This window comes from Belonocnema kinseyi, chromosome 10 (genome assembly GCF_010883055.1).
Source record: "Belonocnema kinseyi isolate 2016_QV_RU_SX_M_011 chromosome 10, B_treatae_v1, whole genome shotgun sequence".
In the NCBI taxonomy this organism is placed as follows: Eukaryota; Metazoa; Arthropoda; class Insecta; order Hymenoptera; family Cynipidae; genus Belonocnema; species Belonocnema kinseyi.
The window spans coordinates 116079455-116094401 of NC_046666.1; the positions used below are offsets into that span (position 1 = coordinate 116079455).

At 36.4% G+C, this 14947-nt stretch overlaps 2 protein-coding genes across 3 annotated transcripts in view; both read left to right on the top strand.

Moving 5' to 3' along the window:
- Window positions 1–7229, top strand: part of LOC117181960 (39S ribosomal protein L50, mitochondrial) — a 64848-nt gene extending 57619 nt beyond the window's left edge. For both annotated transcript variants that reach the window (XM_033374987.1, XM_033374988.1), the window contains one exon: window positions 7030–7229. In XM_033374987.1, the coding sequence (XP_033230878.1) occupies window positions 7030–7127 (98 nt within the window). In that variant the 3' untranslated portion in view covers window positions 7128–7229. The remainder of the gene's footprint in view (window positions 1–7029) is intronic.
- A 4838-nt stretch (window positions 7230–12067) lies between these two features.
- Window positions 12068–13527, top strand: LOC117182163. Its single transcript, XM_033375215.1, has 3 exons — window positions 12068–12182; window positions 12263–12494; window positions 13085–13527. The coding sequence occupies exons 2-3, from the start codon at window positions 12329–12331 to the stop codon at window positions 13525–13527; spliced, it is 609 nt and encodes a 202-aa protein (XP_033231106.1). The 5' UTR covers window positions 12068–12182; window positions 12263–12328.
- Window positions 13528–14947: the final 1420 nt, after the last annotated feature.

Sequence of the window (14947 nt, forward strand, 5' to 3'; positions counted from 1 at the left end):
ACCTGGGTGAGGTGTCTAGAACGGTGACTCTGGGATACCGGGCGACCTCTCAGAGTAAGCAGCCTTATCCTTGCATGCGGGGCTCTACAAGGATGGACGAACGTGCGTGGTTATGGCTGAAATTTTACCGCGATTTCGCTGAAAGCGGGTGCAATTTTTCAGATTAGCACCCGCTCCCGACGAAATCCTGCGGTTGTCCTTATGACAAATTTTTAAATATATATATATATATATATAATTATTTACAACTATTTACATAAAGTCTTATATCGAGTTTCGTATTTCTATTTCCTGCGATAGTGCAAGTTAGGACTTATTATCAAACGAGTGAGCGATCGAACGAAAGCGAGAGTGCAAGCGAGAGAGAGAGCATGAGAACGCAGACGCATCTTAGCCTACTTAACTTTTACCTTACCATTACTTACAATTTTTAGGCTTCTAATCTAATCGTCTTCCGTTTCCTTTTTCTTTCACTTTTTTATACTTCCATTTACCTTTTTTCACGTGTATTCTTTCATTCTTTCTCATTTGCTCCTCTAGCACCCTCCAACTCCTTCCTCCATTCTTCTCCTAATCCATCTTCCCCTAGAATCTTAACCACATTTTCTTGCCAGCTTTATCCTCCATTCCTCTCCCACATCCTTCCCATACATGCTCCCATGTTTCCTGCTCCCATTCACATATTCTACACTTTCTGTTCTCTTCTTTTTCCCAGTACATCCCCTCCCTTACCTCGTTTCCCAATCTAAATCTAAAATCTAAACTCTTCTCTTATTCTTTTATTCTTCTTATACCTTGTCTCTCCCCAACCCTTTTCTAAATACTTTGACACTCATTCCTTTTTTATCATCTTATACCCTTTATTGTATTTTGATTTCTCAATCGCCCCCATCTTTCTATTAATTGTCTTTCCCTTTCCTTTTTTCCAATTCTTCATAGTTTACTCCAGTCCCGTCTTCTATTTCTCTATCATTAAAGAACTCCCTCCTTTCTTCTTCCCATCTCGGTAATTCAATCGCCCTCCCTCTCCTCTCTTCTACCTCCATCAAACACTTTCTCGCCAACTCCCCTCTCTTTCCCTCCATCAGCTTCATCTGAAATTATATATCTTTATTGTAAACTCTCAATAGTTTTCATTTTTTCTAACCCCATATCTCTGCTCCATAACCTAATACCGGCCATACCAGCGTATCAAATAACCGCATTCTCCTTCTCCAATTTTCTTAACCTTCTTTTTCCTATTCCCCATATCTGTTTCTTTACCCCTGCTGCTTTTTTTATCCTGTCTCTTATATGCCATCAACACTGTCGTCTGCGTATGCCAGTTGATATATCTTTTCCTTCCTTAACCTAACTCCGCCCCGACCTTTCTCCTCATTTCTTCTTTCAAGTCTGATATTAATAAATTAAATAAAAGTGGACTCAAAGGACATCCTAGTCTCACATCTCTCACCAATCAGAAACTATCTCCTACTTGCTCTCCTCCCTTTACCCTGCTTTATGTCTCTGTAAAAATTTCTGATACTCTCTTTATTATTCCCTCTCTTATCCCCTTTTTTTATCATAACTTTTTCTATTTCTCCTCGGTCTAATGAGTCAAACGCCGCCTTTAAGTCCACGTACATTGCTATCATTGCTCCTATTTCCCTTTTAATCCTCTTATTTACTAGATAGTTCAGAACATATATGTTGTCCATTACCCTCATTCCTTTTCTAAACCATGTCTGATTCGGTGACTCGATCTTTTTTTCTTCAACTTCTATCTTCAATCTCTCCGGCAAAATAGTTACATATACTTTATACAGTGTTAACATCGACGTCACCCCCCTATAATCTTTAACCTCCTCTCCCTTGCCTTTCTTTGCTATTGGTATAACTACTCCTTTTTTCCATAACTCTGGCAACCCCTCTCCTCTCCATACTCTATTAGACATTGTCCATGCCCATCCCTCTAGTTCCTCCGCTCCATATTTCCATACTTCATTTGTAATCTCATCTATACCAGGTGCCTTTTCATCCTTCATTATTTCTAAAACCTTAACTATTTCCTCCCTTGAAATGTCCTCTTCCTCATCTCCTTCTTTACTATATTTTCCTCCCTTCATAACGTTTCTCTCTACTCGTCCTCGCAAATCCAAAAAATATTCATATATTCACCTACCTCTAGTTTCTTAACCTTCTCTCTTACCTCATCATCCACTATCACATAATCAATTACCGTTCCCCTTTCACTCCCTGAGCGTGTGTATTCTCCTTTTTCATCCCCTTCTATATTTCCGTTTAAGATATACCATCCCAACTCCTCCAAGCTCTTCAACAAGTTTTTCCCTCCCCATTTAGTACCTTATCTTTGGATTTTCTTCCTTTCTCTTCTCCCCATTCCCTTCTTCATCTGCCTCCAGTTCTCGCATTGCAATCTCCACCTATTATCAGCCTAATTTCTTTTTTATTTTCTTCAATCATTTCTTTAATCTCCTCTGCTTTCTCCAGCATATCACCGTTCACATAAACCCCCACTACCTTCCACTTCTCTCCTCCCATGATTGCCTATTCTTCTATTGATCCTTCTTTTTGTTCTTTCCTGTCTTTGTTATCTTTCCCTGTTATACATTCATTCCTTACTCCCATCACTATTCCTCCCATTGCTCTGTTCTTTTTATTCTTCCTCTTTGCATTTTGCACTTGCCATTTGTAACCTCTTGGTAAACTTCCCCTTAGTCTTTCCCATCCCTTTTCATCTAGCCACGTCTCCATCATTATGACTAGATCCCATTGTGTCAGATTTCTCATAAACTCCCTATCCTTTCTCTCCAATCCTGCTATATTTCAGTAACAAATCGTCCATTATTCCCTTCTTTCGTATCTCATCTTTTTTTCCATCTTACTATTTCTTATTTTCCTATCTCCCGTTCCTTCCTCTTTTGGTTCCCCTGCACCTCATTTATTACTATCTGTTCCCTTTCTTCATCCCAATCCCACCATACACAATCTATCTGTATTCACCCATACTTAACCCATGCTCTCTTCCCCTTTCTTCTTTCCTCTTTCGCTATTTTCCTTAATTTATACTGCATCTTCCTTTCCACACATGTCAAATCATCCTCTATTCTCTCTGGACTACTATATAATAACCTCTTCTTTGTCATCACCTCCCTCTTATGTTCCCATTTCTTTAGTTTCACCAGTACCATTATCTCCCCTCTTCGCTCTTCCCTTCTTACATTTCGCTTTTCCTCTATCTCTATCTTAACATGAATCCTCTTTAGTACATCGTCCACCCCTTCCTTCAGCTCCATCCCCTATAATCTTATACCCTTTATCACTATGTTTAATTTTCTTTCTCCCCTCTCTTTCCTTTCTATTCTTTGTTCTATTTTTCTCATCCTTTCCATTTCCTTATTCTCACTCTCGCACCCACCAGAATCCCCGTTCGAGCTTTCAAGTTTCTTCATCCTACCTCGCATCTGCTCTACCTTTTTATTATTTTCTTCTTCCTGCTTATCTAGTTATTGCTCTAATGACTCCATCCTCTTTTCTAACTTTTCCCTGATTTCTTTCCATTTTTTATTTCTTTCTTAACTTCAGCCATTTCGCACCTATTTTCCTTCTTTAATTTCTCTTCCCTTTTCTCCTGCTTTTCTTCATAAATCCCCATTACCTCTATCATGACTTCTCGAATTTCCTTTAGTCTTTTCTCTTTCATCGAAACTTCACTTTCATCTCCGCTACCGTCAGCCCCCTTACTATTATCACTCTTCCCTACCAAACTCTGCTTTTCCGGCGGCGATCTAAACGCGTTCTGATATTTTACGCTCGCGCCGATCTTCTCTTCACTGCTTTTCCTCTCCCCTCTCTTCCTTTTGATAAATGCTTCTTTTGACCCTACGCTTTTTGCTCTTAGTCTTTCCTTTTCTATAGTTTTTTTATACTCCCCCTTGCCTTCCTTTCCTTTATCTCTTTCGGCGTACTGAACACTTCCTTTTCTAACTCTGTTTCTTCCAATGAGATACTCGCTCCACTAGCCATTAATCAAATTCAAATTTTCCCGCCTTCTATGCTTCCCTGCCTCTACCGTCGCTGTCTGTTACTTGTCTCGCCTTTCTTTGTCGCTACCCAACCCTGCTACTACCACTCCGTCAACACGTGTAAAATGTGTACACGTGTCGTGTAAAATTTCCGTAATTTTGGTAGATTTCAAAGAATTGAAATTTTTTTGTACATTTTAATAAATGGGACACTGAAATATGAAAATTATAAAAGGATTAAATATGAAGTTTTCTATAAAACCTTAGTTTTTTCGAAGTTTTTTTCTTGTGATTTTCGCAAAAACCGTTGGAGCCATGGCAAAAGTAAAGAATATTTTGGGATTTTGCTTTGAAAATTGCATATAATTCATCTCATCGCTTTTGTAACTAAAAATTATCTATAAACTCACTTAGAGCAGGATTTATAATTTTTCTAAAAGAACGTTGTTCCGACCAGTCTGAAAAAGCCGAGGAAAAAGCTGATGTATAGGAAAGAAACGGGAAACTGATTCGTATTCAGCACGAATAACTACTTTGGAAATGACAAATCGCATTTTGTAGTGGTATACATCAAGTTATGTTGACCACTTTTATTTCTTGTGCGTATTCAGCGTATCCTACAAAAGAAATATTTTCGCGATTTTCTCATCACAAAAATGAGTTGAAATTTATGCAATTCTTAAAGCAAGTATGAATTTTTCTTAAAACTCAGGGTAATAACATTGATTTCGATATTGTTCATTACTCTTCCTATGCGTTCGACTGTACAATCATGCCTTTTTCTCCTTGTTAGTCAGTAGTCCACGTATGCATTACAGAGTTTTTCATATGCTCATATTAAGACGTTAAGGAATTTCTGTTATTGAAGATTCTTAACTTGATTGATATTGCGGATTTTTTGCCTCCACGGTTTTAGAGGGTTATCTACTGTCATTAAAGTGCCATTTACTGATGATATAACAGATTCATTTTAAATTAATACTGTTAATCCTTTTTTTCTACTAACAAAAATTAATCGTCTATTGACGCTTCTCGCCCTTACTGTAATCCCCCTACATTCAGCTAGAGCATTTACTCAGAGAATAAAGATTTGAATTTTCAGGTAAATTAAGTTCTCTTTTCGTTTTAAGTGCAACGACTTATAGAAAACTTAATTTGTTCACAGAAATTCTTTAGTGTGCCTTCTACTTCCCCTTGCTTGGGTAATTCTAGGGAAATTAAAGGTCTTTCTCAGATAATATAGATTTACACGGGGAAAAAATTTCAAAAAACACCTAATATCCAACTTTTTTTGGTGGGCCTGTGTGACCAGAAATTCCCTGGGCTTTTCCCTACACTGCGCATCTAAAGAGAAAATGGAATAAGTCTGAAAAATTTGGGGTTCAAAGTTAGATTTAGCACACAAATCTGCAAAGGATATGGCATTTTTGCCCCGTACAAATCTATATAATATGAGAAAGACCTTCAATTTCCCTAGAATTACCCAAGCTAGGGGAAACAGAAGGCACACTAAAGAATTTCTGTGTATAAATTAAGTCTCTATAAGACGCGTCACTTGAGCATATAACTTCCATGTGTCTATTTTTGCGTATACTAGTATTATAAAAATAACGTCCAGAATATCCCTAGATTTTTGCCTATTTTCTGCATCTAGGGGTAAACTGAGAGAGTACGAGAAATTCTGAGGCTATATGTAGATTCAACGGCTCAAAATCCACAAGGTTAACCTAGTTGCGTCTCTCGTGCTGACAAAATTTTTTGTATGGTCTGTGTAACTAAAAAATCTCTACGCTTTTCCTTATTTTTTGCATCTAGGGGAAAACTGGGACTTAAAGGACAAATTCTAAGGCCATATTCGGATTCAGCGTCTCAAAATCCATGAGGATAGCCTGGTCATTTGTCTAATGTAGACATTTTTTTGTGGACCTGTGTAATTGGTTGCCTAAATAATTAGATAATATTTGTAGAAAAATGACAATTCCAAACAATGACCAACTATTACATGTCAATCAGAAAATAGAATTATTTTTTACATTTTTTGGGAAAAAATAATTTCTTACATAAGTTACATTTATTTAAACACTTAAAGCCTTTTTTAAAGTGATTGGGAATATTAAAATTGCCCATAGTAAGTATTTGAAAGAAAAAGACGACAAGAATGACTAAAAATTAACAATAATACGTAAGAATGTAGTTTTTTTATTTTTCAGTCATATTTGTGGTGCTGCGGGGATAGGGTAAGGGTGGACTAAAAATAAAAGCTATTAGTACGGTTTTATTTCGTAGGCAATTCTCTGCAATCCCTAACAAATTTGGCAAGTTTCGATGAAACCTTGGAGCATGAGTTCAATTTTTCAAAAATCCAAAAGTTCACCATGTTAATCAAAGGGGTTTTTGAAGTGACCAATGACACGTGTTAATACTTGAATTTAGAAAAAACTATGGATTTATTTCCTCTGATAATGAAAACTTTGGAAAGAGGATGACTTGCCCTGTAGCTCGAAAGGCGATTTTCGGAACCCCTAGTACAGTGGTCGGCAAACTTTTTGCTTACTTTTCAGGGAAGGGCAGGTTTGACCCAAGAAATTTTTTTCGCTTGCCGCGCTTTGTTTATCAACGTTACGTTTCTCCTGTGATGGGTTGGTTTTCCTCAGCAGGGCTTCATTGTTAGACGAGATACTCAATGTCAATAACAAGTTACAAATGAATTTTGTTTTAAATTCTCATATTAGCGATTTATAAGTGTCGAATTCGAAATCTGTAACTTTTTTGTGAATAAATATATCTAAACTACGGCGGCAGTAGTTTGCCAACCACTGCCCTAGTATTGAGTGTCCGCTATTCATCACATAAGATGGTGTTAGATTTGTGTGAACATTTTGGTGAATATGAATGATATTATTTTAAATTAATATAAAATCTTTTTCTCGTTTTCAAAAAATCCTTTTATCCCTAAAAATGCTTATACATTGTACTAAAGTTATATTATCAAATGGAATTTCAGGAACTGACACCATGTTCAATGGAAAAACTGCATTCCCAAAGAGTTCTACTATAGTGACTGGATTAAAATACAAGAAGAAATACCGAGGCCATTCTTAAGAAGCAGCATTGCGTCAAGAAGATTATAGTGTATAAAATGTTTCTTCCAAGATCGAATTTGTGAGCGCTACTAGTCCAAATAAAGTTGCATAATGCATATTACTTTTTTATATTTTTGTTTATCCCATACGTCGGATATTCAGTGCACCGTCTTTTTTTGTAATTAAATTTATTTCAGATAAGTACTCAGGGTTAAATAGCAGAAATATGAACACAATATTATATGTTTCTCCACGCTTAGTCGGCAAATATACAAATTCAAAAAAGAACCTAAATTTTAATAACATATCAAATATCATTTCACAGATTAACATTGAATAAACGAGATTTTTGCGAAAGTTTAGCACATTGAGATAAAAATTAGGAGAGGATATATCATAAGTAATGATACGTGTGCAGTTAGGAGAGTACCTTCTGTGCACGTGACTTTTATGTTTAAAATATGATTCTTGTTATTAAGATGTGCATAGTTGGGAGAGTTCAATCTGTGCACGTGGACCGATTGGTTAAAGATTTGACCGTATTTATTAAGGCGCGCACAGTTGGGGTGTACATCAGTGTACGTTGACTTGTAAGTTACAAATATAATTGTATTAATTGATACGTTCACATCGAGTTTATCGGAGATTCAGGAGCAACAAAACACACAGTAAATAAAAGTTTTATTCCGAGTGATTTTAATATATCTGAAAAAGGGGTTATTAAGATTGCAAATAAAAATGATTTTGCTGATACTTTAATTGATAGTAGAGCTAATATTTTGCATAAAATAATACTTTTAATGAAAATCCTCTATAATTAACAAATGTAATTGCAGCAAAAGATGTTTCAGAAAATGTATTATCGTTGTGAAAACTAGTAGATGCAGGGTTCAGTATAAATTGAGATGATAGAATATTCCGAGTGCATAACAAAGAAAATGATAAAACTACTGTCAATTCGCATCAAGCACCACGCATCAAGATCAGACTCGAAAGTGGGGGAACATCGTTTCCAGGAAAATTACTCCCCTATGGTCCCATCCGCGACAAGATAAATAGCGTCGACTGTATCTTGCAAGATATATATAAAAAGCCTAATTGGGTAGTTAGGTTTGAAGATATAAAAGTAATGAGTAATAACAACACTATAGCAAATGAGCATTATAACTATAGTTACATAGCGTGTTTAGCGATAGACTCCAACTCCTTCATCAACTCCTTCATGCACTTCCTACCTATTTCATCCTCCCCTAGAATCTTTACCAAATTATCTTGCCAGCTTCCCTTATCTTCCATTTTTCTTCCACATCCATCCCATACATGACCCCATGTTTCCTCCTTCCATATACATATTCTGCAGTCATTTAGGTCTTATTCCGATTTTCCTGTCCACCTACACGCTCCTCCTGCCCCTGGCTGGCAACTTTAAAGTTGACTTGTCCAAACAGGTAGAATGGCCTATTGTTGAGGGCCGCAAGGGCCCTCCCCTGTGACGCAGGAATTTGCACAACTAAGAGATGTTTGAATTCTCCAGCTGTGTCCTCTTCCTGAGGCCTATCGCGCCTGACGATCCGCCAGGACGCTGTCTTAAGTGACGGGTTGAATCTCTACAGCCGACGGAGAACCACATGCAGGTCTATCAGTTTACCTGGAAACCACGCCGTAGTCTTAACCATCCTTTAGAGCAACTCAACTATACCCACCTTAACAGATGCGCCTTCCCAAGGCCTTGTCTCGGGCAAAGGCTTGTGTAGCCAAGCTTTAGCCACTGGGTCAACTGCCACAAATACAAAGCCCCCCCCCCTGCAGAAATGGGTTTCGAATTTTGACTATTGATCTGGGGACACTCTTTTGAGCGCCCTCCAGATAGCCTCCCTGAAGAGCTCTAATTGCTCTGTAGTGAGGAGCGAGTCCGGTTATCGCGTATCCGTCACCGCCACAGTCAGTGCGTCAGTCCTCTAAGTGGCCGTCGGTCCAACCCCCTACGACTCTCTGTTCGTCGGCTGCTGGACCGCCTTGTGCATGTTCACAGGCTTAGCCCCCCCCCCCAGAGGGGCGCCCTCTGAGCCCCTTCCTCGCTTTTGAGCCTCAGTGCAGGTTGTCGACGTTGTGGTCGCCGATATGCCAGGTTTTGCAGCTTCTCCACTAGCCCGCTGCGCTTGGCTCCTCAGTCTCCTTTTCAGGAAACCGTTGATGCATTTCTTCTTATTGTAGGACTGATTGGCTACTCCCGTTTCCATAGCCTCACTTAGAGGGACCATCACGCCCTCAGCTCTCGGAAGAGCTGGGGGCACAGCTGCCGCCTGAGTAAGGCTTGCCGAAGGGACAGATTAGGATGAAAGGGTTATGTTAGACCTGTTAGGCACGATCACTCTACACCCATGGCTTAGGGGGGTGGTCACATTGAGCGATAAACTCAATGAATACCCCTTCGCACGCCACTATAGCAACGGAGGGCTGTGTCTTGTTTGCTGTGCTGGCCGCAGGTCATTCCCGTGCCGATTCCAGAAATTGGAGATCGGTCCGGGAGAGACCTCGATTCAGGGATCCAGAAGACCCGTGTTAGCTAGGCTCTTTCACCATTCTATCATATTACAATCATGCATACCAGGAGAGCCCGTTTATAGGGGTCCTTTCATTCATATCCATACGCATGCAGGCCGAGGTCCGTTTGACCCCTATGTCTCGCACGGTTAAGCCTCCCCACCAACTACGGTTGTAAGAAATAGAAGTCATGTAAATCCTTCGGGGACACATCATGAATAACGAACTTTTTGAATTTTGTTTAAAAAATAGAAAATTCTAATTTTACTCAAACAAAAAATAATAAATTACATTCTCATCCATAAAGAACAGGTGTCAGTTTTATGCGAAAAATGAATTTCGCGGATTACATCAAATGTCGACGTTTTGAGGCCCCCTGAGTCAGAAAAACAAGTTTTTACGTCAAGGTCTCCTTACTAAAAATGCCTAATAGGTTATCAATAGAAACTGTTTAAAACCATATAGGATGCAGATAGCTTTCTACGTGGTCTTACGTGGTTCTTAAGAGCCTTTTTATTTGAATATGGTTTCTAATGGCTTGTATTCAGAAATTATACGGCTACTGGGACCAAAATTAACTTGAATTTATTTTCCTGATAGGCTCTATTAGGCACTGATGTGCTTTTAAAATTTGACTGGGAATATTACAAAGTACAAGATGCTCCTCTATGTGGCTCTATGAGGTTTTTAATGGTGAAGTAGAATTCTATTCATCAAATAAAAATTCGAAGATCTGCATTGAAAGTGGCCCTAAAAGGAATCTAATAGGTTCAGCTTTCTTACGAATGCCAAAAGTTTAAAATTGCTGTTCTAAGAGGTTTTATTAGGATTTGTAATGGTAAATCAAGATTGAATTAATCGGATATTAAAACTCAAAATAATGGTTTATAAAGTTGATCTATGAAGCACATTTTAGGTTCTCCTTTCTCGCGAACTGCACAAATAAAAAATTGCTTCTCCAAGGGGTTCTCTTTGGAATTTGAATGGGAACTCTGATTAAAATTAATCGGACATTGAAACTCAAAATAATGTTTTCAAAGTGGCTCTCGTTTTCCATTCACCAAAAAAATTCTGCAACTCAAAAAAAGTGGAAAGTTCTATTGATAAGGTCAGTGGTTCATTTACAATTTTCAATTCCTCTCGATTTTCTAGGTACAAGGGTTTAAAATATATAAAATTCTGTATACACGACGGCTGCTCAGGAGTCGTTCAAAAAGTATATCACATGGGCGATTACCAACGAGCACCTATACGCACGTGTATCACGGTCTTTTTGCAACGACTGTCCGAGAACAATCCATTTTTGACTGAAAATTGCTTACTTTTAGTTGATAATTCAACTCTTCAATTTGCCATTGATAATTCATCTTTTTTATCTCTCTCTCTCTTATTTTTTCTTTAATGAAGAAATCTAAGCTCTTCTTTGAGACTAAAATGAACGAAAAAAATATTTGTTTATTTTTAAATTAAAACCTTTACAATTTTTTATCCCTTAGGGTTCACTTCGTACATTTCAAAAGTTATAAGTAATTATTGTTTTTAGTTCTTAAACTATTTCAAATAATAGGCGTTTGCAATTAAATAATTTTTATTATGTAATAACATACAATGTCTAGAGGTTTTAAATTCTACAATTATCATGCTTTCTACATATTTTGTATGGATTCTTATGATTTCCAAAGACTTCAAGGTATTTTAAGGGGGTATTACGGATTTATAAAGAAATTTACGGAATAAAATAAATTTTGTCAAGGGCTTCCTATGGATTTCAATAATTTCAAAAGACAAGAAGGACATAACAAAATTTTTAAGGATTTTATAAGATTTTGAGTTATTTTAAACCAATGGAAGAAAAGCCTGCACCAAAAATTTCGAAGAGTATTAAAGAAATGGCAAACCTTTCGTCAAAGAGAAAATCTTCATAACTCTTGGAAGGGGGCCCAGCAATGAAAAACCCGAAGACTATAAATAAAATAGAATTAGGTGTAAAAGAAGATCATCTTGCAAGCGCGAATTATGAAGAAAATTACAGGGTACTGCTTTTTCATAATTATCAAATGTTACTCTTATCTTTTTCTTTAATGCGTTTTACTTTTTTTGTAATATTTTTTATTACGTTTCTCTATTTATCCTAGTTCAGATATTTACGATAAATCTATTAATTATGTAATATTAAATATGTTAACAGGAACCAAATCAGCCTGCATTCATTAAAAGGTTACAAGCGGCACAAGAAGAAATAATTCAATTGAAACGTCAACTTATAGATTGTATGGAAGAGTAAAAAACTTTAAGAGCAATGAATTCGCAATTACAGACAAAAGTTGTCGATAAATTCGAGCGAGTAAAAGGTAGTTACCCGGAAGACTATCAGGAATTTTTGCACGTAAAGGTTCAAATGTAATTTGTATAAAACTTTTTTTCAGCTTCCATCGACAGCGTTACTGAAACAGCAGAAGCAAATCTGCGTGAGCGGATCGAAAGTGGTGAAGATTTGCCGATAAGTACCGTAGACCGAGTATCTAATACGGTATGTAGAATAAATATTAAATATTCCTTTTTTTAAGTTTCAATGAATGTTAGTGACATTTAAATCATTAATATCTGTAGATACCTGCAGAGTGTGGATAATGGATTAACAAAAATTCGCATGACAGAGAGAGGCATCGATTGAGCATGACTCCAAAGAAAAGTTTTAGAGCCATACCAAGGTTCATTTTCACTGTCTCCGTTTTGAAGAATTCGAGCGTCACGGGGCAACTCTCTAATGTGGAGAAAAGCAAAGATCCCGATGCTAAGCTGAAACCGGCTGTAAATGAGCAACTGCTTCGATGTGTCAAAAGTAATTTATTTTCTTTTACTGCAAGAATAAAATTCACTTTAATTTTCAGGATTTTTTGTTTAAATTTAGGCAAAATACTAAGATTTAAAAATATATTAGAAGTTTTCAAAAAATTCAAATATAACTGCATATTTCAAAAGATTTCAAGACCTTTAAAATAACATGTAGATTTCTTAACATTTTGAAATAAAAGCATAAAGCTTTTTAAGGATTTTAAAAGGTTTTAAGATAATACCAAATTTTCTTGATATCGCTCTGGGAACATTTTAAATTATTTTCTATTTTGAAAAATAATTTAAAATAAATATTTCAAAACTTAACAAAATTTTAAGTATAAATAACAATTGAAAAATTATTGATTTGAAACTACTTAAAGTTAAAAGAATGTAACTTCTAATTTATTGAATTATTATGAAATTTAAGAATTGTAATTGTAATTGTAATTGTTTTGCTTTAAATTTTTTTCCGAACCCGGGAAAAAACGGAATACGACTGAGATTTTTTTTCTTGCATCATTAGAACGGCCACCCTGTATATTATTTATATAATTTATTTTTATTGTTGATATCACAAATATTTTCTGCTTCCAGATATCACCCACTTTTGGATGATACAGACAGGAAAAGATGAAGTAACAATTCGATCTATCCTGGGAAATATAGGATGCTTGATTAGCAAACAAATTTCTGATCTCAATCGTATTCGAAAGACTACTTCAAACAAAGCTCAGGCTAAAATAAAATCTAAACGGATTTTGTCTTCAGATAATGATTCTTCAGGAGAAGAAAATTATGGAGATGAAGATAAGGATCTAGAAGAGAGCAGAAAAGATGTCAAAGAAGACAGTGTGAGCGAAGAAAGCAAGAAGAACTGTAGTGAAAGCAAAGAAGAAAATAACAAAAACTGGTCAGCGAGGAAGAAAATAACAAAGACAGTGACAGCGGAGAAAATAATGAGAAGGAAAACAGTGACAGCGAAGAGGATAGTAACATTGAAAAAGATGAAAAGGCGGCTAATGAATATGGTGATGTAGAGATAGAAAAGGATAAACATGCTAAGATTATTGATTATTCTGTTAGAGAAAAATATGAATATTAAAATGAGATTTAAGACTACTTTAAATTATCATATTTATTTCCTTCTGTAACATTTTAGCGTTCAATAAATTCTCCTAACGTTAATGAAATGCATTTAGTTGACTAAATAACGAATAAATAAGATTAAATATTATATAGATTTGCATACAGTACTGCATGGAATTGCCGAGTAAGTTTCAGATAGAACTTAGTGTATAGCGGATCAAAAGCGTCATCAATATCGGGTAAGATTTCGTATAGAAGCCGGACACAAATTCCGTATACAATTTCGTATAGAAACGGATAGATTGAGTCATTGCAATGACGAACAAATTTTAGACAGTAGCGTCTATGAAGCGGATTATAAATTTCAGGTTATAATTGACAGATATGTGCCGACTTAATTCAGACACGATCCGATGTTACACATTAACTCTACTAATTTGTGGTTCCATTTGGCGGACAGAAACCGGATAAGGTCGGGTAAATTTCCACTTTCCAATTTAAATATTTATTCAATCTTTTTTAATGCCAGGTAAGAGCCGGGCAGGCTCAGACAGGAACCACTTTTGGACTTGAGAAACGAAAATAAATATTATTTCTGGTTCTAATTGGCGGAAAAAAGCCGGATAAGGTCGGATCCACTTCCACTTTTTAACTTAAATATTATGTCACTTTTTTAATGACATATAAGAGTCGAATAGACTCAGACATAAACCGCTTCTGGACTTATTAAATATTTTATTATATTTTAATTACTGGATAACGGACGGATACGAACCGAATGTAATTCGGGTACAATTGCGTAATGAATTCGGACACAAAATCCAGACAAGGATACGGACGGAACCGGATGTAACCCATTTTTTATCCGCTTCTGCCCACAATTTTAAGCAGGGATACCTTACTACAATGTGTGGCGCGTGGCAAAATATAACAGTGTGGATATATATTTCTGTCTCACATAGCGCAAAGATCTTTCTCAGAGCATTGCGCGTGCGCCACCAACCATGGGGGTGGTGGAAGAGGAGGAACAGTAGAGGATTACATACATGTTTATATTATTGTATTAAGATTAAGTGTTTTGATAAATTGAAGAGGACTTAAAAAAGTTGCGAAAAGAAGTGAAAGACTTACAGTTCCCGAATTTTAACCGTGCAGATCGGTTAGTACCATTTTGTATGTAAATTGCAATTTTGTGTATAAATTAAAATTTTTTAGTTTAAGGTTATGTTTCGATAATTTACCCTTTATATGATGATTTGTGTGTTTGGAGATGAAGAAAGAAAGCCATTAGAAATAAGTGATGATAATAGCTCACCACAACAACCAAAACAGCTTTATTCTTACTTCTCTGATAGCCGTGAAGTTTTACAT

Excerpts from the sequence above, each read along its gene's own strand:
- LOC117182163 (XM_033375215.1), top strand. The coding sequence starts at position 12,329 with ATGACTCCAAAGAAAAGTTTTAGAGCCATACCAAGGTTCATTTTCACT. Across the intron at positions 12,495-13,084 it reads ACTGCTTCGATGTGTCAAAA|ATATCACCCACTTTTGGATG; the intron begins GTAATTTATTTT and ends TTCTGCTTCCAG.